The 26,873-nt window shown below is 43.8% G+C and overlaps 1 protein-coding gene and 1 pseudogene across 1 annotated transcript; both read left to right on the top strand.

Annotated features, from left to right (window-relative positions):
* The first annotated feature begins 5,016 nt into the window (after positions 1–5,016).
* Positions 5,017–9,542, top strand: LOC138839883 (uncharacterized). The gene is made up of 5 exons (XM_070039373.1): positions 5,017–5,078; positions 5,799–5,902; positions 8,086–8,207; positions 8,302–8,405; positions 9,188–9,542. The coding sequence occupies exons 1-5, from the start codon at positions 5,068–5,070 to the stop codon at positions 9,540–9,542; spliced, it is 696 nt and encodes a 231-aa protein (XP_069895474.1). The 5' UTR covers positions 5,017–5,067.
* A 9,667-nt stretch (positions 9,543–19,209) lies between these two features.
* On the top strand, positions 19,210–20,933 carry LOC138839882 (DNA-directed RNA polymerase II subunit RPB3-like; annotated as a pseudogene).
* Positions 20,934–26,873: the final 5,940 nt, after the last annotated feature.

The raw sequence follows: 26,873 nt of genomic DNA, 5'->3' as shown, positions 1-26,873 counted from the left end.
CACTCCTAGAATGACAGATCTATCCCACAGTGCCAGGCATAATTGTCAAGATGGACATCTTGCTAACTTTCTTGCCTGCACTGGCCTTTAACATTGAAACTCCTAATCTCTTCTCTCTGAGGGGCTGGGATCATAGGTGTGAGCTATATACCACAGAAATTTTTTTGTGCCGGTAATGGAATGTGAATTCTGGACATGGGCACTGTCCTTTAGGTTTTTTTACTCAAAGTTGGCACTATACTACTTGAGAAACAGCTCCACTTCTTCTATTTTCTACTAATTTGGAGGTAAGTTTTTTATGCACTTTCCTGCCTAGGCTGGTCTCACAAAGGGATCCTCAGACCTTAGCACCTTGAGTAGCTAGGATCACAACTGTAAGCCCCAAATACTCTGATCTTCCAGATAATTTTAATGTACACATGATGTTTTTCTCCTTTATTTTATGTGCTGTGTATGTGTATTTTCCCACACTCAGGCTATTTTGTTCTTCATTTTTGTATGAGTGTATACCTGTACTGGGATAGAACTAGGGTCTTAACAATGTGCATTAGGTCTCTCTCAAAAGGATTGAGCTCTACATACCAAGCCAAATCTCCACTTTTAGTTTTTCTGTGTAGAAGCAGGTCATGAAGCTTGATATCAGGGTCTGGGCACTGTCCCTGAGCTTTTTTTTTTTTTTTCTTTCTTTCTTTCTTTCTTTCTTTTTTTTTTTTTTTTTTTTTTTTTTGCCAGTCGTGGGGCCTGAACTCTGGGCCTGAGCACTGTCCCTCAGCTCTTCAGCTCAAGGCTAGTACTCTATCATTTGAGCCACAGCACCACTTCCGGCTTTTTCTGCTTATGTGGTGCTGAGGAATTGAACCCAGGGCCTCATGCATGCAAGGCAAGCACTCTACCACTGAGCCACCTTCCTAGTCCCCCTGAGTTTTTTTGTCCAAGGCTAGTACTCTACTAGGTGAACCCCAACTCCACTTCAAGCTTCAGCTGGTTAATTGGAGATAAGCATCCTGCCCAGGCTGGCTTGACCTAAGATCCTCAGGTCTCAGCCTTCTGCATAGCTAAGATTACAGGCATGAGCCACCTGTACCCAGCTCACTCTGACTTTCTGATAATTAACTGGAGATAAGAGCCTCCTGGACTTTTGAACCTGGGCTAATTTCAAACCCCAAACTAAGACCTCAGCCTCCTGAGTAGCTAGGATTACAAGTGTGAATGCTAGTGTCTGGCTCATTTTGTGTTCTTTTCTGCCACTAAATGTAAGCTCTGAAAGGCAATCTGGAGTGCTGGAGTAAGAACCAATAGTCTTGTGCATTCTAATCACACATTCTCCTACTGAGCTAAACAGTTCATGCAGTTTCCTAATTCCACTTTTGAGCTGCACAGGGGTTCATGCTGTAATCCCAGCTATTTGGGAAGTAGATACCAAAAGGACCCAGTTTGGTAGCCATCACATGTGAATAAAATGTTAATCAACCAAGTGTAGCCAAACATTAAAAAGTTTGAGATTCCTATTGCATTATTTTTTTAATGTGGGACTATTTTAACACCCTTGTAATCCTAGATACTCTGAGCAAGAGGTAGCAAGATCTCAGCAGCCTGCCTGGCAAATGTGGGAGATCTTATCTGAGACTTATACTAAAGCAAAAAGTCAAAGGGGGTAGTTCAAGTGGTAGGGTGCTACTGACCTGGCAAGCTCAAGGTCCTGAATTCATGTCCCTGAACCAACAGGGAATGGTGCTTATGGATAACTGTAATGTGATCACATCTCAGTATCCCCTTCCTTCCATCCACCTTCCAGCCAAGGCAATTGTAGCAGAGTGCTGTTACTCTTAGATTCTTAGAGATGGACTTGGTAGTTAAGATAGAAGTGCTACTACCTTCTTTGGGCATCATAGATTAATGAAAGGGACACAGGATAGGCTGAGATGTGCCCCTGGGACACTGTAAGTTAGAAATACCACCTCCTACCTCTTCCAATCATATGAGTTCTCTTGTTTTTGTTTCCCCAGGAGTAAATAGTTACTTAAATGACTATGGAAGTATCTGGATTTGAAATTTTTAATTGCTCAGGAAAAAAATCAGTTTAAGGAACTGGATATTGCAGTAAGTGAGGGCTGGAGGCCTAAGTCACATCCTAATGTGTGCAAGACCCCAAGTTCAAACCCCCAGTATTGCAAAAAAAAGAGAATAATGCAGTTAAAAAGGAAATACTGTGATGAAAACAATTCTTAAAGAACTCATAATTCAGTTACTGGTGACTCAAGACTGTAGTCATAGCTACTCACAAGACTGTGATGTGAGGATCTTGGTTTCAAGCCAACCTGGGCAGGAAAGTCTGTGAAATTCTTATGTCCCATTAAGCGCAGAGAAAGCCAGAAATGACTCTGTGGCTCAAGCGGTAGAGTGTTAGTCTTGAGCAAATGGAGCCCAGGGACATCACCCAGGCCCATAGTTCAAGCCCAAAGAAATTCCAAAAATGAAAGAAAGTAAAGAAGGAAGGAAAGAAGGAAGGAAGGAAGAAAGAAAGGAAGAAAGGAAGGGTGGGAGGGAAAAGAAAAACACATTTGAGCCATAGCTCTTCTTCTAAGTTCTTCATGGTTAATTAGAGAAAACTGTTTCATATATATCCTACGCAGGCTATCTTTAAACCATGATTCTCAGACAACAGTCTTCTGAACAATGAGGTTTGCAGGTGACAGTCAATGACGCTCAGACTTTGAGGAATTCTGTTTGGATACTTGGGTTGGCCAGATGGTGACTCTTGTGGATGATAAATGTCTACAGTATCTATGACACTTCTGATTCTTGGAGGCCTGTAGACCATGTGCTAATCCTGGGAGTGGTGTTCTGGCTGATTCTGGCTTGAAAACACATCCATCTCTTTTGCCAGTCCTGGGGTTTTGATCTCAGGGCCTGGGCACTGTCCCTAGCTTCTTTTGTTCAGGGCTACCACGGTACCACATGAGCCACAGCTTCACTTCCTGCTTTTTCTGTTTATGTTGTACTGAGGAATAAAACCCAGGGCTTCATGCATGCTAGGTAAGCACTCTACCATTAAGCCACATTCCCAGCTCCTACCCATCTCTTTTTTTTTTATTTGCTGTGTGTGTTCCCAAATGCATACATCTCATTACACCTACGTATTTTGACTTATTTATATTTGTTAACTAGGCCAAGGCCTCTTACATGCTAGGCAAGCATTCTACCACTGAGCCACATGTACAGCTTCTTTTTTAGAATACAGTTACATTGGGTTGCCAAAACTACACTAGGAATTGAAATCTTCTTTCCTTAGCCATTGACCTCAGTCTCATAGAGCTGGGCTTAGAGAGTGCCAGACCTACAGTGTGAAATCTCCTCCCAGGTCCTCTATTTTGACACACAGCTCACTGTTCCCAAGACTGACCTGACTCTGGTCACTGGACATTGCTTGGGAGTAGGTATGTATCTTATGTTATTATTCTGACTCTAGGGTAGTTACTTTATGATTCACTGAAATCTTGTGTATTCTGTGTGTGTATATGTAGAGCCTGTTAACTGTCCTTGAGTTTATTTTGCTTAAAGTGAGCACTCTACAACTTGACCTACAGTTCCACTTCCAGCTTTTTTTGAGGAGGAATTAATTGAGATCACTGGGATAGCTTCCAACCACAACCATAATATCTTAGCCTCCTGAGTAGCTACAATTGCAGGGATGAACCAGAGCCCCCCAACAAAAGCTTGGTTGTCATTATCTGTGTGTATATGGTTAAAGGATTACTATGATTCTGAAAACACATAGAGACTAAAGTACACCTATTTTTTCTTTTTATTGCTAGTGCTGGTGCTTGAAATAAAGGCAGGGGAGCTGATAAGAGGCTTGTGGCACTGGATCCCGGCCATTGTACCTTTTATGATCTGAGGATCCAGTTCAAGGTAAGCCAAGGCAGGAAAGTCCTCATATTCTAACCTCTAAAAAGCTGAGAGTGAATCTCTAGCTAAAGTATTATGTTATACTGTTACTTGCTGGTTAGATACAGAGAAGCCACATTTTGAGAGGTCAAACTGGGAGTCTTTACTACAAGGCCAATGACTGCAGGTGCACCCATGTTCCAACAACCAGCAGCCTAGAAAGTAGCTTACACAAAACTTTTAAAGGCCAAAAACACTTGATGGGGTGGGGGACCAAACTAATAAGAGCATGTTTATAGAAGCAAAGCAAACCATCTAGGGGAAACATCAGGGGCAAGAAAAGCAAACCATCTAGGGCTGAACAGCAAGACACATCTGCATGTTCTCTGGAGCAGAGCTCTCCTGGGGTTAAACAACATGATGCAGCTGCAATTCAAAGAATGCCTATATTACCTTTTAGGCTTTTCAGAAATGCCCCCAGCACTCATGAAGGCACCAGGATGGTGGGAAGGACAGATTGTGGTTATTTTAATCCAATATCCATATTTCAGTTATATCATTAGTTGTGAGTGAAAAAGCTAAGCATCATCACCTAGGCCTTTGGTTCAAGCCCATGTACCAGAACACACACACAAAAATGGGAGACAGCAGTGAAGGACAAAGAGGCTTCAGTCTTCCTATCCTAGGGGTTCAACAGCATCTGTGAGGCCCAGTTGTTCACGCTTCACTCACACTTAGGATGTAGAAGAGTAAGACCTCCCACCATTCCCAGACCCTCTGGTTTGACTGCACTGCATTATTCATGGTGGAGCCATGAGGACAATTTCTGGGGCTACATGTGTCAGGTATGTAGGATTACAGAGGGGCTGAGACATGAAGAAAGAGGTCCTCTGAATCTCCTTTACCCTAAGCCCATGGACAATTTTTGTTCCTGCACTAATGCCTTACACAATGCCCATTATGGCTTCGGCCTTGTGTCACCCTGATGACATGCACATCTCCATGGAATTCCAGTGAGTGGGCAGCCATGGAGCCTGTGTGATGGGGCAGCTGGAAGGGGGAGGGGCATTTATTGTGTCTGATGTTCTCATAGCAGCCTTGGAATTTTAGCTTCAGGTGGGACCCTGACAAAGAAAGGATTTCACTTGGTCAGGAGCCCTGGAGAGAGAAAGGGCAAACATGATGCCTGCGTGAGTCTGGCTATTATTTTAACTCCCAGTAGCTGTGAGAATTGTGGGGATCAGAGGATCAGGGGGAACATTGATGGAAATGGACAGGGGTGGGTAGCAGAGATAGGCTGATGGCTGGGGAGGATATGTTTAAAGGGAAGGGAGGCAGGGGTATAGGAATCAGGAATGTTTTGGTGATAAGACATAGAAAGACAATGTAAGTAGTCAGCTGGAAGGAGAGGCAAGGGTGAACAGAATGGTTGGGGAATGGCAGAATGGATGAGAGAAGAGAAGGGAGTCTTGGCTAATCACTCAGCACGCCAGTATGTATGGGTTGAATGCCTGGAAGGAGGGTGTTTGGACGCTAGAGCTGGGTTTGAGGGCCTGGGTCAAGTCCGGGGCTCTAAAATGATAGTTCTATGAGCTGTAGACCTTACTCCCTCGCAGCACAGGATGTAGACTGTGGCCAGTGTGTCTATCGGAACTATGTTCTTCATGTACAGAATAACGCTCACTTAAGGATACCCTATCTTCTCCAAAGACTATGGCCAATTCCAGGGTTGTGGGCTGGGATAAGAGACTCTGAGATCATTTACTCACAGACCTTGGACTCACAGTTTTCAAGGAGAGGGTACATGAATATCTGGCAGATTTCTGACACCGTCAGGGTGGGTTTTAGGTATAACAGTCCTCATTTTCCTGTCACATCCTGAATACTATGTCTTATCTCCCATGTCCCAGGTTTTATGCTGCTGGAGATGGTCCACATATACAACCAGTAGGACCAGCTCAGCCACTGCCTGTACCTCATCGCCCTGCTTCTCATGGCCCTACTTCTGACAATGGTAAGTTGGGGCAAGGGGGCCAGAAGGCCCAGGGAGCAGAATGCTAGGGCTAGATGATTAGAAGACTAGAGATCTGAGGGACTGGATGGAAAGAGAATACAAGTAGGGATACACAGGAAGGCACCATTCTCTGATGGACAGAGACGGCAAAACTTGGTGGTCTGAAAGAGGAGGGGGCCATGGATGTCAGGAGGAGGGTCAGCAGGGAACAGCACTAGTTACATTGGTGGGTAGAGGCACAGACAGATGGCTAGACAAAAGGAAGAGGCAGAAGCAGTTAGAGGATAGAAGCACAGATAAAATGATGAAGCAAGATGAAGCTGGATGTGGTAACGCGTGTATATTCCCAACAGTCAGGAGGCTGACAAGAGGATCCTGAGTTTCAAGTCAGGCTAGTCTCTACAGCAAGAGCCTTTCTCAAAAACTGGTGGGCTGATGGTGATAAAGGTTGGGAGAGGAGCAATCATGATTGATGTATATTACACATGAAACAGAAAGATGGAACCTCTTCAAATTGGTTTAAAAGGGAAAAAAGAGAACAAGCAACAGAGTATTCAGGCCAACACCTTGTTCACAGTGATACCACTTTGTATAATTACTAGAAAAACTAGCAATTGTACAATCACGCAGAACATAAAAAGGTCCATAGAGTATAGACAGTAATCATATGTGACATAACTTGTTTCACATATTAGCCTGTTAATGTTCTTAAGTGAGATTAAATTTTTATTTAGTTTCTTGTGTTAAATATCTCAATGCTAATAAATATAATTTTCACATCTACTTTTCTAGAATTGCATTTTATTGTTTTGTATCTTTTTCAGTACATATCCTTGGTTTCCTGATGTGGAAAGTGACTAATGCCTGAACTTGTAGTTATTCAAGAGTCTGATATTTGAGGATCATGATAAGAAGGCAGCCCTGGCTGAAAAGTCTACAAGAACTATTTTGTTTGTGTGTGCTGGTTCTGGGATATTCACTCATGGCCTTGTTGCTGTCACTGACCTACTTTGGTGCAAGGCTAGTGCCCTACCACTTAAGCCACAGCTCCATTTCTGGCTATTTGGCAGTTTATTGAAGATATAGAGTCACAGAGGCTTTCCTATCAGTACTTGTTTTTAAACCATGATCCTCAGATCTCAGCCTTCTGAGTAGGTAGGATTATAAGCAAGAGCTAGTGGTACCTGGGTAGAAGATGCTTATATCTAATTATCTGCCAAAATATTTTGTGACTGTGAGGTGGTGGCTTAAGTGGTAGAGAACCAGACTTAAATAATAAAGCCTAGCACAGGGCCCAGGCCTGTACTTAAAGTACCACTATAGCAAACATATCTTTGGTTTCCTAGCAGCAGAAGCAAGAGCAACAAAACACACACACACACACATACACACACACACACACACACACACACACACACACCCCACAAAGTTTAAATATATGTACCCCAGTGCACAACTTTGTGTTAGCTTGAGGTACTCCTTGGAAGTCACATGAAAGACAACCAAGGAGCAAGGAAAAAGATGGAAGTAGGGTATGAGGCTCAGATAGGGAGGTGGGACTAATTTTGACAACAAGAAGGTAGAGCTAGTTAGATGGAGACAGAAGCAAGGCTTTGAGACCTGGAAGAAGGACAGGTGCTAATCTGAAGGAGAAGCAGCAGTGGACAGAAACAGGAAGAAAGGGGTTCAGGCAGAGGCAGACAGAAAAGATTTTGTCAGAGGGTTGAGGCAAGAAGCTCACTTAGATGAAGGATTCACAGAGAGACAGTCATACAAGGCAGAGCCACAGTCTTCATGGGAGAAAACAGGGATTTCAGATATGGTGTAGTTCAAAATATCGTAATAGAGATGGCTGCTGGTGGTTCATAACTTATAATCCTAGCTACTCAGGCAGCTGAGTTCTGATGATCATGTTTCAGGGCCAGGCCAGGCAGGAATGTCCAAGAGACTTATTGCCAGTTTAACACACACACACACACACACATACACACACACACACACACACACACACACACACACACACACACACACACACACACAAATCTAGAAGAGGAGTAAGGACAGCACAGGATCTGAACTCAAGCCCCAGTCCTAGCACACAAAGACAAACTGAACAACCTGGTCCCATTCAGGAGGGTTTGCACGTGAGTCATTACCTCTGACCTGCCTTTCCCTCCCCACAGGTCTGGAGAATGCGGCTGCCTACAAATTAATCCTCCTGCTTGCTGTTACCGTGATCATGCTGGCTGGGGTTACTATTTTTATCTGTGTGTACCACTTATCCATAGAAGATTGTGGGATATCGGTCAGTATCTCCCACCCCAGTCCCCATCCTGACCTCCTTGGATCCACCTTGTACCCACATTTAGCTTGACTCCAGCCCCTTTTTTGTCCTTCAGGCACCACCTAAGTCACAAGTTTCAGCTAGCTCTTCACTAGAAAAAACGACATTCATCTGGTACCTTGTTTTTTGGAGCCCGTTATTTCCAAGCCCAATAATCAGGTGAGCATCCTATGGGCAGGGGCTGGGGGAAAGAGGAGGCATTGAAAGGGAATGCTTGTTCTTAGATGCATTGTCATTTCCGGATCATTCTCAGAATGGAGTTGCAGGCAATAGAGGAAGGTGAAGCCAGGAATGGGGCATGTGGGGGGATGTGGAAGACTAAAGGCAGTTGTCTTAAGAAGGGACAAAGCAGAGAGACCACCAGCAGGCTCTAGGAAGACAGGGGCCACTGGAAGTGGCAGATGGGGCAGCGTTGGGGCTCAGTAGGAGCATGCCTTTCTACCACGCATGACCACTTGGGTCCTATCCATAGCACTGCAAAGGGGGACAGGTCTACATAAAAGGAGGATTCTTCAGACAGATGAGGGAGATCTGTTGTGAGGAGAGATGGGAACACTTTGCAAAGTAACGATTGAGGAAAGTTGTGGCTTTAAGGAGGAGAAGGAGCGCCAGGTGAAACGTGGATACCTATCATCCCCAGCAATATGGAAGGTTTAGGCAGAAGGTCTCAATCTGGCCTAGGTTAAATGTGTGTGAACCTACCTAAAAATTACTAAAAACAGAAAGAGAATAGGGGAGGCTCAAATGGTAGAGCATCTTTCTCACAAATATTCAACCCTGAGCCTAAACTTCAGTACTCATAAACAAAATTTAAAACTAGGAGATGGAGCACAGAGCAGAAGCAGAAATGGGTGGGACACACTTGGGATGGCTGGTGAGGGTTTCAGGAGCCTACTGAGAGGGAGACTGACAGCACCATCCTCTGTTCCTCTCACCTGCAGGCCCTGTTCCATGACGCCCTCAGCGTCTACCTCAGCACAGTCAATTTGGGCATCGTGCTTACCAGCTGGGCTACATGCCAAGGCCACTGTTTTGAACAAAGTCGTGGACTGTCTTAACCCCCTCTATGCCCGTGAGCATGAGGCTTTCTGTCGAGGAAAAGAAGACATTTTTCTTAACCCTTTGTATGGAGTGGCGACCCTAGTCCCAATCCCAACCCCAATTGCTATGGGAAATCGAGAGGGAAGGGGCGACTTCAGGGGTCCTCAGCTGGTCCAGTCCCTACTTCACTACATGGCCCAAATGGCCTCTCAGGAGTTCCCAGAGCGTAAGAGAAAGAATAAAAACGTTGTTTAAAATCACTGGTCTCAGTCTTCGGATCTTTGTTAAATTTGTCTTTGAGAAAACTATCAAAGGATAGGCATGGTTGAACTGAGCCTTCAAGTACAGCTGCCTTCACTGCTTCTTTTCTCCTCCTGTGAACTGGTACAGTGATAGCGAACCTTTGGAGTGGTACTTTGGAGACTGAACAGTGAATTTTCTAAATACTGGGGGGAAAGCATTAAATGAAGCAGGCAAGCTCAGAGAAAGTGTTTTCATACCTGTAATCCTAGTCTGAGGATAGGCATCTAAGGACAATGATTCAAAAAAAAAGCCCAGACAGGAAAATCCATGAAACTTTCATCTCCAAATAACCACCAAATAAGTAGAAAGTGAAGTTTTTGCCCAACTCCTAGAGCTCATGTCTGTGAAAAAAGGTAAGGGAGTGTTCCTAGGCTCTGATTTCAAGCACAGTACCAGCACAACAAAATATGGAAAAGAAAGAAAGAAAGAAAGAAAGAAAGAAAGAAAGAAAGAAAGAAAGAAAGAAAGAAAGAAAGAAAGAAAGAAAGAAAGAAAGAAAGAAAGAAAGAAAGAAAGAAAGAAAGAAAGAAAGAAAGAAAGAAAGAAAGAAAGAAAGAAAGAAAGAAAGAAAGAAAGCAAGGAAAGAAAAGAAGAGAGAGAGAAAAGAAAAGAGAAAGAGAAAGGAAGGAAGTAAGGAAGGGAGAGAGAGAGGGGAGAAAGATACAGAGACAGAGAGAGACAGAGAAAGAGAGAGAACGAAAGACTTGCAATAGACAATAATGCCCAATGTGCGGGCTAGGAAGATAGCTCAGTGGTAGAGTGCTTGCCTTGCATGCATGAGCCCCTGGGTTCGATTCCTCAGTACCACATAAGCAGAAAAAAGCCGGAAATGGCACTGTGGCTCAAGTGGTAGAGTGCTAGACTTGAGCTGAAGAGCTGTGGGACAGTGCCCAGGCCCAGAGTTCAGGCCCTATGACTGGCAAAAAAAAAAAAAAAGCCCAATGTGGCTACATTCAGAAGGCTTTCTTGTGGAAATTTTACCTATAACATTAGTTTGTTCCTGAATGATTGAAAAGAATCAAAAGAAAATTCTAGAAGACAAATGGAAGAAGTAGAACCCCAAGTTAGGGGGGAAGCTGAAGCAAAGGCCCAGAGGTAGAAATTGAAGCTCTGTGGTAACAGCGAGCTGTTCACAGATGCTGAGAGCCCACTGAGGTCTACGAGTTGCTTAGAGCTTCCTCTTTTTGGATCTAGTAGAAAAGGCCCAGGCTATGGGACCAAACTACTCTGGCAGCAGTGAGTACAGGCTGTAGGCCATTAAGGGAATGTTCAAACCCAGACTTATCCACTTGGCACTAGACACAGAGCTGTGAGGGGTGGGGACCCCATGGGGACAGTTGCTCACCTCTGCCTCTACAGGTCTCTGAGTTCTGGACCTGTAGCTAGAGAGGGACTTGTTCATGAGGCTCCCAGGTATGGTGCAAGTGAGGGTCATAACCTGTGGGATTTCTACAGAGCTGTGGCCATTTTTTGCCTGGCTTCCCTCTCCTGCCCATAGCTGCCTGGCCTCTAGGGAAAAAGGTAGGGAGCAGGCTGCCTGGCTGTTTTGGGAATGCTACCTTGACCACTCCACCTGGACCACCGTGGTTGAGGATCAGGGCTCAGAGCCTCAAATTCACCCAAGGCTAACTTATTTTTATTGTACCCTAGAAGGTCCCTCCATTACCCTCCCAGCTAGATCACTTTTGGGGTCACTTTAGCATGTGCACTGTAGGCAGAGTGCTGGATTCTGCCAGGGACCCACATTTCTTAGGACATTGTAACTTGATTCCTCCACCTACCCAGACTGCCTGTACCCAGAGCAGACATAAAGGCTGGCATGTGTTTGATGGTGTTTAGAGCAACTTCTACAGGATGGAAAGTGTGTATCTGTACCAGTCTTAGCTGCTTAATTCTGTGGGCAACTAAGGCTTGTTCCTCCGGTGGCCTTGCCAGGAGCCATGTACAGTGACTGTTGGACTATGCATCTGGGCAAAGACAGAAGGGATATTGACTCCTCTGCCCACTAGACACTGGCTTGAAGATCCTTCTCTCCCAGCTGGCATCAGAAGAGAGGCCCCCGATGAGCAAAAGCGATGTTCCTTTTTTGTGCCTCAGTTTCCTCATCTGTAAAATACCCACATCTACTTGGAAGAATTAGTTTGAGATTCTGAGGAATGGTATATATTCAGCACATGCATCCAGCAAGCACTCATTTATTTCCTGCTCACATGTATCCAAGGGATTACATGTACTAGCCACTGTAGTAGAAATGTGTCAGCACAGTAGATTCAGGCCTCAGCCTCAAGGAGGCAGACAAATACCAGCCCCCAGGCTTCACACAGACAGGTGGTACAAGACGTGGGCTGGGTCCAGCATAAGTATGAGCAGTCTTGTGGGAAGTGCTTCAATCGAAGCATAGTCAGGACCAACCAATGAATGGCAGTGAGCCCACTGCAGTCAGGACCAGCCAATCAATGGCAGCCCTTTATGCTGGTGAGATGGGATGCTGAGGCCTCTGCTGGCTGCATGGCCTCCTTCCTTAGCTAATGGGGCTGCTACTACCCATGATTACCTTCATCACAGCTCTAAAGATATGTTCCCCAGTTCATTTCATTCTGACACACATTCTTCTCCCCTACAAGTTAAAGTTCTTCCTTGGATCCAAAGTGTTTTTTGGTCCTATCACTCAACTCTGGGGTTTCTCTTTCCCTGTTTTACCCACAGGGCTCTGTGGATCAGTAAAGAGAGGACAAGGACATCCAAACATCACTACCTGAAAGATGGGGCTCCAGAGTGGGACTTTCACACTGTCTGTTAGTGGGTTTTTGGCTCAGGGGACTTGGCCACCAGACACCATAGAGTGCACCCAACAGAGCTCTGGGATGGTAATGGCTTACATTCTCTGTGTGGAATATTTTATCTTATAAGTAACACAGAATATTTGGGCAATGTTTGTGCTTGTTCTTACTTAAAAAACCTGAAGATGTTGGTTTTCTTTCAATTGGTGAGATGGTGACAGATAGTAAAGCCCATTATCTGTTGTTTTTTGTTTGTTTGTTTGTTTTGTCATTCGTAGGGCTTGAACTCTGGGCTTGGGCTCTGTTCCTCTTTAGCTCAAGGTGAGCACTCTACCGCTTGAGCCACAGTGTCACTTCCAGTTTTCAAGTGGTTTGTTGGAGATAAGAGTCTCACGGACTTTCCTGCCTGGGCTGGCTTTGAACCATGATCCTCAGATCTTATCCTCTTGAGTAGCTAGGATTACAGGCGTGAGCCACCAGCACCCAGCTTGTCTGTTTTTAAAAAATAAGATTTAAATTGTTTTAATTATATAGACTGTATTCTCCTACTAACAGCTCATCTCTGTGAGTTAAGGGCCTTTGGTAACTTCTTTTGTTCTATAAAATGTAGATTCAATTTGTTTTGTTTAATGGGTTATTTTATATGTAGAAATCCAGAAATTTGGCAGCATTATGATTCCTGTTAGGCGCTTTTGTTATAATAGATGATACACAATTGCCTGCAGAAGCCTTACTATGAATTTCTGGATGGAATACTGAGCATCTCTAAAACATACATTTAAGTGCATCAGTAAGAAAGTTTATGTTCCAAAAGGGGAAAAATTATAGGAAACTCATAGGTCTGTGTATAATGTAGTGTGGAACACAGTCAAGCTTGTTCCTTCACATACTGTTCATGATTCTGGAGCTGAGGAGTTGCCATGCTGACCATGTGGTCAGCAAACTCTGAAGTTCAATGAAATAGAAGAAGCAACCTGAAAATTCATATGGAACAATAAAAGACCCCAAATAGCAAAAACAATCCTTATGAGAAACAACAGTGCTGGAGGAATATCAATATCAAATTTCAAACTCTACTACAAAGCCATATCAATCAAAACCGCTTGGTATCACCACAAGAACAGACCTGAGGATGAATGGAATAGAAATGAAGACCCAGAAATGAACCCACATACCTATAGCCACCTAATCTTTGGTAAGGAAGCCAAAAAATAGAATGGAAGAAAGACAGCCTCTTCAGTAAATGGTGCTGGCAAAATTGGTTAAACACCTGTTGGAAACTAAAGCTAGATCCTTATATATCACCCTGCACCAGAATCAACTCCAAATGGATCAAAGACCTTGAAGTAAAAGCAGACACCCTGAAAACCTTACAGGAAGGAATAGGAGAAACTCTAAGGCTTCTTGGCACAGGCCGAAATTTTCTTAATAAAGATCAAGAAACACAACAAATCAAAGAAAGGTTGGACAAATGGGATTGCATGAAACTGCAGAGCCTTCTGCATGGCAAAGGACATAGCTAACAAGATCAATAGAAAGCCCACAGATTGGGAGAAGGTCTTCACTAGCCGTATAACAGACAAGGGCCTCATATATAAAATATACTTAGAACTCAAAAAATTAAATCTCCCTACCACAAATCCTCAAAGAAATAACTGCCCCATTAATAAGTGGGCTAAAGACTTAAAGAGAGACTTCTCTGAAGAAGAAATAAGAATGGCCAGTAGAAACATGAAGAAATGCTCAACTTCTCTAGCCATAAAAGAAATGCAAATCAAAACAACATTGAGATACCACCTCACCCCAGCTAGAATGGCCATAATCAAGAAATCTAATAACAACAGATGCTGGAGGGGATGTGACGAAAAGAGGATCCTACTACATTGTTGGTGGGAGTGTAAATTTATTCAATCACTTTGGAAAGCAGTATGGAAGTTCCTCAAAAGACTACACATAGAGCTCCCCTATGACCCAGCAATCCCACTTTTGGGCATTTACACAACGGATCACAAACAAGGCATACTAAAGCTACCAGCACAACTATGTTTATTGCAGCATTATTCACCTTAGCTAAGATATGGAACCAACCCAGATGCCCCTCAGTAGATGAATGGATCAAGAAATTGTGACACACACACACACACACACACACACACACACACACACACACACACACACACACACACAATGGAATTCTATGCCTCCATCAGAAAGAATGACACTACCACATTGTTATGAAATGGAAAGACTTAGAAAAAATTATATTAAGTGAAGTAAGCCAGGCCCAAAGAAACGTAGGTTCCCATGGTTTCCCTTATTTGCAATAACTAGTATATGTCTAGGACAATCAGAAAAGGTCAAAAGCTATGTACATCGGATCATATAAGATGATGTTAAGCGAAATGAATGGCAAGATAGGGACACAAGTGGTTTTTTTTCTTTCTTGATATTGTTTTTAACGCATTTATAATGTACTATGTGATTTTTCGTTTCCTCCACGGTATAACCCCTGTTTTCACTGTGTTTTGTTCTGGTGCCCTGCATCTTGTACATATATTTTTCTAATTTGGGAGGGGAAGGGAAAAAACAAAATGCTTAAATAGGGATAGAGGTTGACCCATTGTAACAATGAGATATACAAGACACTATGTTAAAAACCAACTTTACAATTTCAGGCACAGGGGAAGGGTGAAAGGGAGGAGTTAGGGAGGTGGAGAGGGAAGGGATGGTAGGGGAAAAACAAAGGAGGGGGCAACAATGCTCAATAGGAAATGTACTTATTACCTTACTCATGTAACTGTAACCCCTCTGTACAGTATCTTTACAATAAAAACATATATTAAAAAATCCAATGGATTTTCTGTATACCAATAATGAGAAGATTGTGGCTGAAATCAGGAAAGCAATTCAAAAAATAAAATACCTAGGAACTAAATAAAGAAGTGAAGGCACTCTATGATGAAAAATGTAAAAACCTGAAAAAGGAAAATAAAGCAGAACTAGGGAAGTGGAAAAACCTCCCACGCTCCTGAAATGGGAGGATTAACATCATGAAAGTAACAATACTTCCAAAAGCTATCTACAAATTCAATGTTATACCTATCAATATCCCAACCTCATTCTTCAATGAAATAGAAGAAACAATCCAAAAATTCATATGGAACAATAAAAGACCCCTAATAGCAAAAACAATCCTTAGCAGAAAGAACAGTGCTGGAGGAATATCAATACCAAATTTCAAACTACAAAACCATAGTAGTCAAAACAGCTCTAAAACTTTCTTGATGGCTTCACTGCTCTGTATGTGTGTGTGTGTGTGTGTTCAATCCCATCCATATCTTTTTGACTTGATCACTGTTCTCACAAATCCTCTCAAGTTGTATATGTGTGATGCCTAATTGTAGCAGTATGTATCTGTTATATTGATCTTAATACAACATAGATTTTGCTCTGGTTCTGATTATGTGATTGTAGATTTCCTGTCAGGTTATTTTTCTCCATTGTGACTCCAGGTATACTGCTGTGTGTGTTCCCAAATGCATACATCTTACTACACCTACATATTTTGATTATTTGTATTTGTTTACTATGCTAGGCAAACACTTTACCACTGAGCCATATACACAGCTACTTTTTTATTTTTTATTTTTTATTGTGAGCATACTGTACAGAGGGGTTACAATTACATGGGCAAGATAATGAGTACATTTCTTATGAAGCATTGTAGCCTCCTCCTTTGTTTCCCCTTCCCATCCTCCCCCCACACTCCTCCCCCCCCCAAAGTTGTAAAGTTCGTTTTCAACATGACAACTTGTACTTCTCATTGTTGCAACGGGTCCACCTGTATCCTTATTTAAACGACTTGTTTTTCCCCTTCCCCTCCACAAATTATACCGACATCAAATACAGTGAAAGCAGGGGGGAGGGATATACAAAGCAACAAAAAAATAATCTTATAAATGCGTTAGAAACAAATGCATGAAAGAAAAATAAATTTAAATACATATCTTAGGGTTCATTTTCCTAACATCACCTTATCTGACCTTTTCTGCTTGACTCATACATATACTAGATATTGCAAATAAGGGAAACCATGGGACCTATGTTTCTTTGGGCTTGGCTTACTTCACTTAATATAATTTTTTCCAAGTCTTTCCATTTCCTAACAAATGGGGCAATGTCATTCTTTCTGATGGAGGCATAAAATTCCATTGTGTATATATACCACATTTTCTTGATCCATTCATCTACTGAGGGGCATCTGGGTTGGTTCCATATCTTAGCTATGGTAAATAATGCTGCAATAAACATAGTTGTGCTGGTAGCTTTAGTGTGGTCTTGTTTGTAAACATTTGGGTAAATGTCCAAAAGTGGGATTGCTGGGTTATGGGGGAGCTCTATGTGGAGTCTTTTGAGGAACCTCCATACTACTTTCCAAAGTGGTTACACAGCTACTTTTTAAAGATAGAGTTACATTGGGTTGCCACAGCTACATTAGGAATGGCAATCCTCTTTACTTAGCCTTTGACCTCAGTCTCCTAGACTGGGCTTAGAGAGTGCCAGACCTACAGTGTGAAATCTCCTCCCAGGTCCTCTACTTTGACACACAGCTAACTGTGCCCAAGACTGGCCTGACTCTGGTCACTGGACATTGCTTGGGGGGTAAGTATGTGTCTTATGTTATTCTGACTCTAGGGTAGTTACTTTATGATTCACTGAAATCTTGTGTATTCTGTGTGTATATGTAGAGCCTGTTTACTGTCCTTGAGTTTATTTTGCTCAAAGTAAGTGCTCTACTACTTAACTAAGTTCCACTTCCAGCTTTTTTTGAGGAGGGATTCATTGGAGATAGCCAGGCTAGCTTCCAACCACAACCATAATATCTTAGCCCCTTGAGTAGGTACAATTACAGGGATGAGCCAGAGCCCCCCACTCCCCCCAACCAAAGCTTGGTTTTCATTATCTATATCTATACTGCTAAATGATTACTATGATTTTGAAACCATCTAGAGAGTAAGAATGCCTCATTCTTTTTTTTTTTTTTATTGCCAGTACTGGTGCTTGAAATAAAGACAGGGGAGCTGATAAGAGGCTTGAGGGACCAGACCTGGCCATTATACCATGAATGGTCTTGGGAATACAGTTCAAAGTAAGGCAAGACAGGAAATTCTTCAGATTTAAGCCAAAAAAAAAAAAAAGCTGAGAGTGAATCTCTAGCTCAAGCATTATGTTATACTGGCACTTGATGGTTAGATACAGAGAAGCCACATTTTGAGAGGTCAAACTGGGAGTCTTTACTACAAGGCCAATGACTGCAGGTGCACCCGTGTTCCAACAACCAGCAGCCTAGAAAGTAGCTTACACAAAACTTTTAAAGGCCAAAAACACTTGATGGGGTGGGGGACCAAACTAATAAGAGCATGTTTATAGAGGCAAAGCAAACCACCTAGGGGAAACATCAGGGGCAAGAAAAGCAAACCATCTAGGGCTGAACAGCAAGACACATCTGCATGTTCTCTGGAGCAGAGCTCTCCTGGGGCTAAACAACATGATGCATCTGCAATTCAAAGAATGGCCTATATTACCTTTTAGGCTTTTCAGAAAAGCTCCGAACACTCATGTAGGCACCAGGATGGTGGGAAGGACAGATTGTGGTTATTTTCATCCAATATCCATATTTCAGTTATATCATTAGTCTTGAGTGAAAAAGCTAAGCATCATCACCTAGGCCTTTGGTTCAAGCCCATGTACCAGAACGCACACACACACACAAATGGAAGCTATGTTGTATTATGAGTCCCAAGGAGATAGCAGTGAAAGACAAAGAGGCTTCAGTCTTCCTATCCCAGGGGTTCAACAGCACCTGTGAGGCCCAGTTGTTCATACTTCACTCACAGTTAAGATGCAGAAGAGTAAGACCTCCCACCACACCCAGACCCTCCGCTTTTGGCCCCAGTGCATTATTCATGGTGGAGCCATGAGGTCAACTTCAGGGGCTACATGTGTCAGGTATGCAGGATGACAGAGGGGCTGAGACATGGAGAAAGAGGTCCTCTGAATCTCCCTTACCCTGAGCCCACTGACTATTTCTGTTCCTGCACTAGTATTCCTTATGGCTTTCACCTTGTGTCACCCTGATGACATGACATCTCCATGGAATTCTGCCAGTGAGCCGGCAGCCAAGGAGCCTGTGTGATGGGGCAGGCGGGGGGGGGGGGGGGGGAGGCACTTCTTGTGTCTGATGTTCTCATAGCAGCCTTGGACGTTTAGCTTTCAGGTGGGACCCTGACAAATGAGGGATTTCACATGGTCAGGAGCCCTCAAGAGAGAGAGTCAAGCATATTACCCAAGTGAGTTTGCCTACTATTTTAACCCCCGTATCTGTGAGAATTGTGGGGATCAGAGGGTCAGGTGGAATATGGATCAGAATGGACAGGGCTGGGGAACAGAGACGGTCAGATTGCTGGAGAGGATATGTTTACAAGGAAGAGAGGCATGGATACAGGTGTGGAGAGATGTGTGGATGATGTGACCCAGAGTGGAGCCTAAGCAGCCAGCTGGAAGAAGAGGCAGGGGTGAACAGAATGTTTGGGAGATGGCAGAATGGGTGAGAGCGGAGAAGGAAAGCTGGGCTAATCACACAGCACCCTAGTATATGCCAGTTGAATGCCTGCAAGAAGGTTGTTTAGGGGGTGTCACTGGGTTTGAACATCTGGGCCACGTCCAGGGCTTTCAGAATGACAGTTCCATGAGCTGTAGACCTTAGGCCCTCCTAACCTAGGATGTAGTCTATTGCCAATGTGTCCATGAGACCATGTACTTCATGTAGAGAGAGACTCATGGTCACCTACGGATACCTCATCTTCTCCAATGAGTATGGGTAGGGTCAGGGCTGGAGGCTGGGACAAGAGCCTCTGAACTCCTTCCTTCCCACACCTTGGACTCATCACTTTACGGGAGAGGATACACGTGAGTCTCCTGTGTAGATGTCTGTGATGGTGAGGGTGGGCTGGGGGTGTCAGTCCTTGTATTCCTGTCAAACCTGAATGCCATGTCTCTTCTCCCATGTCCAGATTGTTCGGTGGAGGCGATGGTCCATGTGGACGACTAGCAGGACCTGCTCAGCCATTGTCTTTTCCCAACCATCTTGCTTGTCTTGGCCCTATCTCTGTCAATTTTGCTGATCCCAGGGAGGCAGTGCATGAGGAGGCCCAGGGAGCTGGGTACCAGGATTAGGTGAATAGACAACCAGGACTTGGTTGTTTGGAAGGAGGCTGGAGATCTGAGGGGCTGGATGGGGAAGGAGGTTGCAGGAATGGGCACACAGGAAGGTGCAGTTTTCTGATAACAGAGAAGGAAAAGCTGGGGATGGTAGGAGATGGAGGCTCAGCTCGTAATAGCACTAATTTAGATGGAGGGAAGGGGTACAGATGGATGGCTAGACAGAAGGGACAGGCAGAAGTGGTTAATCTGAAGATAGAAGCATAGATAGAATGAGGAAACAAGATGAAGCTGGATATGGTAATACATGTCTGTATTCCCAACAGTCAGGAGGCTGAGGCAGGAGGCTCTCAAGTTTGAGGAAAAACTGATCTCCAAAACAGCCTGTCTCAAAAATGGAAGGGCTGAGGGGATAGGGTTGGGGGGAGGCAATCATGGTCAAAGTGCATTATATATGACAATGGAATAATGGAGCCTCTTAAAATTGGTTCAAAAGGAGGAGAAAAAGAAAGAAACAGCGGATTCTGTATGCCAACCCGCCCACCGTGCGCATCATGGAGCTTATGGTCGAGAACCTCAAGTTCATCATCAAGAATACGGACCTGGCAGTGGCCAATTCTATTCGAAGAGTCTTCATCGCCCAGGTACCCATAATAGCCATCGACTGGGTTCAGACTGATGCCAGTTCTTCCGTCTTCATGATGAGTTCATTGCTCACAGCTTGGACTAATTCCACTGACCGGTGATGACATTGTGGACAAGCTGCAATACTCTCGGGACTGTACATGTGAGGAGTTCTGCCCCGAGTGCTCAGTGGAGTTCACTCTGGATGTGTGGTGTAATGAAGACCAGACACATCACATCACATCCCGAGACCTCATCTTCAACAGCCCCCTGGGGTCATTCCGGTGACATCCCGGAACCGCAATAACTACCCCAATGACTACGTGGAGCAGGATGACATCCTCATCATCAAGCTGATGAAGGGCCAGGACCTGAGACTTAGAGCCTATGCCAAAAACGGCTTCGACAAGGAACATGCCAAGTGGAACCCCACTGCAGGGGTGGCTTTTGAATATGACCCAGACCATGCCCCGAGGCACACAGTTTACCCCAAACCTGAGGAATGGCCAAAGAGCTGGAGCTGGACTAGGATGAGTCACAGGCTCCCTATGACCCCAACGGCAAGCCTGATTGGTTTTACTACAACGTGGAGTCCTGTGGCTCTCTGAGCCCTGAAACCATTGTCCTCTCAGCCCTCTCTGGATTGAAGAAGAAGCTGAGTGATTTACAGACTCAATTAAGCCATGGCATCCAGAGTGATGTACTTACTATACACTAGCAGCAGCTCACCTGTGTCAGCAAAGGCTGAGTTTGAGGCAGACCACGGCTGGATTTCAGGTCTCTCCTGAGCCCCTGTAGTTTCTGGGCTCTGGACTGTTTGCTACTGCTCAAACTCTGGGCAGTCATCAGTACCAGCAAGAAGCAGGTTACAGGTAGAATACCAGGATACTTTTTTGGGTGGTTGTTTTGGGTCCTTTGTTTTTTGAAGCAGGTTCTTACCCTGTAGGCTATATTGGTCTCAAACACATGACCAGAGGTTTGCACCACCACATCTGGCTAAGCAGACAGACAGCTTTCTACTTTCCCATTTACCTAGCCCTGCTAAGGATTGCCAGTAGAGCTCTTCATAACCCTTGCATCCATCCCTTCCATCCAGTTTCCTAGTAACACCACTAGGGGGACATGCTGCTTCTCTGTGGAGACCACTGAGCTGGAATTCTCTCATGATCATTCCAGCTCTTTGCTTGCAAATGAAGGAATTTTCACACCTGTACCTTAGTTTCCTGGTGTTGGGATCAGAGCCCATGCCAGCTCCTTTCCCCAAGGGACTTCAGATTCCTGGGTGTCTGTAATTTGAGAAGTAACCCTTTGGGAATAGCATTAGACATCCTCCTCTTCCTCCAATTAGGTATGCTGGGTGTGTGTGTGTGTGTGTGTGTGTGTGTGTGTGTGTGTGTGTGTGTGTGTGTGTGTGTGTGTGTGTGTGTGTGTGTGTTTTCTGCCCTTAGGTTATGAGCGCATTCAGTGCCAGCTGACTGACCACTTGGCTTGGGGTGTTTGATTGGAGGAAGCAAGAGCAAAGGCCACCCCCTACATATCCCATCAGTAAAGGCTCTGAGAGGAGCACATGGGTAGCAGTACACTGGGCAGCCTGGAGGAACCAAAGAGACTGGTGCAGAGGAATGGTTACTTACTATTAGCAGTAGTTGTCTTTTTCAAAGTTTTTATTTTTGGCAATAAAGAGCAGGACATAATAAAAGAAAGAAAGAAAGAAAGAAATAGCTGTTTCAGGCAAAGACCCTGTACACATCATTAACACTTTGTACAATTACTAGAAAAATGACAGAGAAATGTCAACAGGAGATATATGTATATATATATATATATATATATATATATATATATATATAATGTGATATAAGTTGTTTTATGTCATTTTGCATTTTAGCAGATTAACTTTCTTAAGTGGGAGTAAATTCTCGTTATTTTACATTTATTCTTTTGTCAAAAATATCTGCATACAAAGAAGTACAAGTGTCACATCTATTTTTCTTTTTTTGGGGGGGGCGGTCGTAGGGCCTGAACTCTGGGCCTGGGCGCTGTCCCTCAGCTCTTTAGCTCAAGGCTAGTGCTCTACCACTTGAGCCACACCACCACTTCCGGCTTTCTTTTTCTTTTTGCTTATGTGGTGCTGAGGAATCGAACCCAGGACCTCAGGCATGCAAGGCAAGCGCTCTACCACTGAGCCACCTTCCCAGCCCTCACATCTATTTTTCTACAATTGTGTTTTACTGTTCTGTATCCTTTAGTTTCCTGCTAGGAACAGTGAGTCATGCTTGTAATCCTAGCTATTCTGGACTCTCAGATTTGAAGATCATGACATATAAGCAGCCTGGTCTGGAAATTCCAGAAGGCTTTACCCTGTCCCTGAGTTTCTCTTGCTCAAATCTAGTATTCTACAACTTCTGCAAGAGTTCCAGTTCTGTCTTTTTTGGTAGTTTGGTGGGGATAAGGGTCTCAGACACTGTCCTACCCAGACTGGCTTCAAATACTGATCCACAAATCTCAGCCTCCTGGGTATTTTAGGATTACAAGTATGAGGCGCTGGTCCCCAGCCAGAAGATTCTGATCTCTAATTTCCTACCAAAAAAGATGGCTCACGTGGTAAAGAAATAGACTTGAGGGGGAAAGCCTAAGGACAGGACTCAGGCTTATAGTTCAACCCCAACTCTAGTCACAAAAAGTATCTCCAGTTTCCTAGCAACAACAAAAATATTCTGCAAGGTTTAAAAATATGTAGCTCAGCATAGCACACTTAGCAAGCATGGACTCAGCTTGGGATTTAATCCTCAGGGACACTTGATAGAAAACCAAGTACAAGAGACAGAAAAAGGATAAAGGCTGAAGTATGAAGCCATAGGAAGGATAAAGCTCTGATAGGGAGGTGGGAATGATTTTGACAGGAGGAAAGTAGAGCTAGTTAGATGGAGACAGAAGCAAGGCTTTGAGACCAGGAAGGACAGGTGCTGGTCTGATCATGAGGCAAAGTAGGCAGTGATGGGAGGGCCGATAGAACCAAAAGACTTTATCTGAGTATGAGGCAGGAAGCACATTTAGACAACGTAAAAACCGATGGACAGATACTAGAGCCACAGTCTCCAGCCGAGAAAGCAGGGATTTCAGCCAAGTTAGAATTAAAGACATGGTAATGAAGTCCAATGATATTGGTGCAGGCCTATGATCCTAGTTACTCAGGGCACTGAGATCTGAGGATAATGGTTCAAAGCCAGCCCAGACAGGAATGGCCAAGAGACACTTCTCTCCAATTACACACACACGCGCGCGCGCGTGCGCGCGTACACACACACACACACACACACACACACACACAATGACCTAGTTATGTTAAGGAGAGACAGCACAGCGTCCTCATCCCTGACATGCCTTTCTCTCACCACAGATCTGCACATTCCTGCTAGTTACAAGCTATGCCTCCTGTTCACTATATTCTTACTCCTAATATCTATGGTTACTGTTCTGGTCGTCTTCTACTTTGTATCGGGGCTCTATTGGGGTTGTCAGTCAGTATCTCCCACCCCAGTTCCCAAGCTGACCTCATTAGACCAGCCTTGTACCCACATTCAGGATGCATCCTGTCCCTGCTTGTCCTCAGGCTCTACCATTGTCTGATACCTGATTTGGTGGAGCCCCTTTTTACCTAGCCTAATAATCAGATGAGCATCCCATGGGTAGGGCCAGGGAAAAGAGAAAATGTTCAGAGGGACTGCTGGTTCTCAGATGATTGGACTTTCCTGAAACATTCTCAAGATGAGATTGTGGGGGTGAGAGGAAGGATGAAGCCAGGAATAAGAGTGGATGGTCTTGGGAAAATGAAAGCATTGACTAGGGACTGAGCACCAGCAGGGTCTAGGACACTGGAAGAGGCAGAGGAACTGGGGGTGATCTTAGTGGCAGCATCATTTCCTGGCATGCATGACCACTTGGGTCCCAACCCTAGCACTGCAAAAGGGGATGGGCTATGTAGAGGGAAGATTCTTCAGACAGATGAAGGGGAACTCTTGTGAAGAGAGGTAGAAGCATTTTGCTAATGGAGGACTGAGGAATGTGCTGACTTATAGGAAGAGAGGCCCAGGTGCAGTGGTCATACTTGTAGTCCCCTGATATGTGGGAGGTTTAAGTAGAAGGATCTTGGTCTGAAGCTGGTCTAGGTTAAATGTGTGTTATTCTACCTGAAAAATGACTAAAAGGAAAAAAGGATGAGGACATGACGCAGGTGGTAGAGCATCTTTGTCACAAATGTTCGACCCAGAGCCCAGACTACAATACTAATAATAAAATTTTAAAAGTAGAAGATGGAGCACAGAGGAGAGGCGGGAATGGATGGAACACGCTTGAGGGCCAGGTGCCAGGTTAAGATTTCAGGAGTTGTCTCATGGCAGCCTGGGTGAGGAGTCCCTCACAGCCCCATCTTATGCTCCTCTCTCCTGCAGGCCCAGTTCTTTGGCACCCTCAACATCCACCTCAGGACCATCAGCGTGGGCTTCCTGCTTACCAAGTGGGTTGGAGGTCAAAGCCACAGTTTTGGTGGAGAGACGATTTGAACAATGATGTGCACTCTCTTCACCCACTCTATGCCCGTGAGCATGAGCCTATATGTCTAGGGGAACGGAACATTTTCCTGAACTCCTTCTATGGAGTGGTGACCCTAGTCCCAATCCCAACCCTAAATGCCATGAGAAATCAAAAGGGAGGGGGAGACTTTAGGGGTCCTCACCCAGCCCAATCCCTATTCCACTACTGGCCCAAGTGGCTGCTCAGGAAGTCTCTGAAGTAAACAGAAAGAATAAAAAATGCTGTTTTAGATCACTGTTCTCAGTCTTCTGATCTTTGTTAAAATTGTCTTGGAGAAACCTTTCTGAGGATAAGTAGAGGTAAACTCAGATCCCAAGTAGGGCTTTGTTCACTCATTTCTCTCCTTCAGTGAATTGATACAGCAACTTGGAGCTTGTTTACGGGCAGCTTGCAGATTGAGCAATGAAATTTCCAGATGTTGGAGACAGAGCATTAAATAGAGCTGACAAGACTAGGAACTAATAGCTCATGCCTGTAATCCTAGCTACCTAGGAGGCTCACATCTAGGAATAACAACTCCAGCCTAGGCAGGAAAGACCATGCGACTCTCATTTCCAAGTAAGTGTGTCAAAATAGAGGATCTGGGAGGAGAGTTTACACTGTAGGTCTGGCACTCTGTAAGGCCAGCTCTAGGAGACTGAGGTCAAAGGCTAAGGAAAAAGGATTGCAATTCCTAGTGTAGCTGTGGCAACCCAATGTAACCCTATCCTAAAAAAGAAGCTGTGCATGTGGCTCATGGTAGAGTGCTTGCCTAGCATGGAAGAGGTCCTGGCCTAGTAAACGAATACAAATAAGTCCAAGTACAGAGGTGTAGTGAGATGTATGCATTTCAGAACACACACAGCAGCACACCTGGTGTCACAAAGGACACCATCCTGATAGGAGATCTACGATCAATCACATAACCAGAAGCAGAGCGAAACCTAGGTTGGTTTAAGGGCAATATAACAGACATATACTGCTACATTTAGGCATCACACACACACAACTTAAGAGGATTTGTGAGAACAGTCATCAAATCAAAGGAGGCATCTATTTACCAAGTTTTGTGGGAACTAGAGATGAAAAGCATTTATCTTTGCCTCTATCTCTGTCTCTATCTGTTTTATTTGCAATAGAGTTTGCATATTTTGAAATGAACTTTGGCTAATCAGAATTAATATTGAATGGGTATAAATGGTAATATTAGACTTGATAACAATTCTAGATAACTTTGAAATAGTTTAGATGGCTTATTCTGGAAGACAGTTCAATTAACATGGTTCTAATACATGTATATATTTTCTGATTAGAACCATGTTAATTGGATATACACATATATACATATATACATACTTATATACATATATATATATATACATGATGCTTTAAAGATGGAAAATGCTGATATAAAGATACAATATTAAGATTCTGTAGAAGAATAAATATCTGTAAATTCACAGAATAAATATATGTAAAGTCAACCACTTTGGAAATTTAATCTTCTTTATCTGAAGATTATTTCACATGTATACTATTCTGGCACAGATGTATGTGACATGACAATTTGTACCACAATTATAGATCAGAGATGAAGTTTGATATTTAAGTAAATGTGCGATAACTCTTGAAATTTAAGTCGGAGAGTTGATTCATCCATGTGGTTTTTTTTTTTGGGGGGGAGGTCCATTCATGGGGCCTGAACTCTGGGCCTGGGCACTGTCCCTCAGCTCTTCAGCTCAAGGTTAGCGCTCTACCACTTGAGCCACAGCACCACTTCCGGCTTTTTTCTTTTTGCTTATATGGTGCTGAGGAATTGAACCCAGGGCCTCTGGCATGCAAGGTATGCGCTCTACCACTGAGCCACCTTCCCAGGCCCCCATCCATGTGCTTTTAAAAATGTTTATTGAAATTTGTTACTTCAGGACCCAAAAGAAGATCATTGCATACATGTTTCAAGGAGTCATTTACATACTTCTATGTAACTATTTACATATTTATATATAACAATTTCTATGTTACTAAACTCTATAGATTCTCCAATATTATGGAGAATATTATATAGCTTTTATTAATCATGTGACTA

This window comes from Dipodomys merriami, unplaced genomic scaffold (assembly GCF_024711535.1).
Source record: "Dipodomys merriami isolate MVZ:Mamm:240054 unplaced genomic scaffold, mDipMer1.0.p SCAF_3, whole genome shotgun sequence".
Classification (NCBI taxonomy): Eukaryota; Metazoa; Chordata; class Mammalia; order Rodentia; family Heteromyidae; genus Dipodomys; species Dipodomys merriami.
The sequence above is the reverse complement of the archived record's forward strand: the minus strand, read 5'-3'. Positions and strand labels throughout refer to the sequence as shown.

Bases quoted from the DNA above. Each gene is read 5' to 3' on its own strand.
- LOC138839883 (XM_070039373.1), top strand. The intron at 5,903-8,085 runs GTAAGTTGGGGC...CCCTCCCCACAG, and splicing joins TGGCCCTACTTCTGACAATG to GTCTGGAGAATGCGGCTGCC. The intron at 8,208-8,301 runs GTCAGTATCTCC...TTTGTCCTTCAG, and splicing joins TAGAAGATTGTGGGATATCG to GCACCACCTAAGTCACAAGT.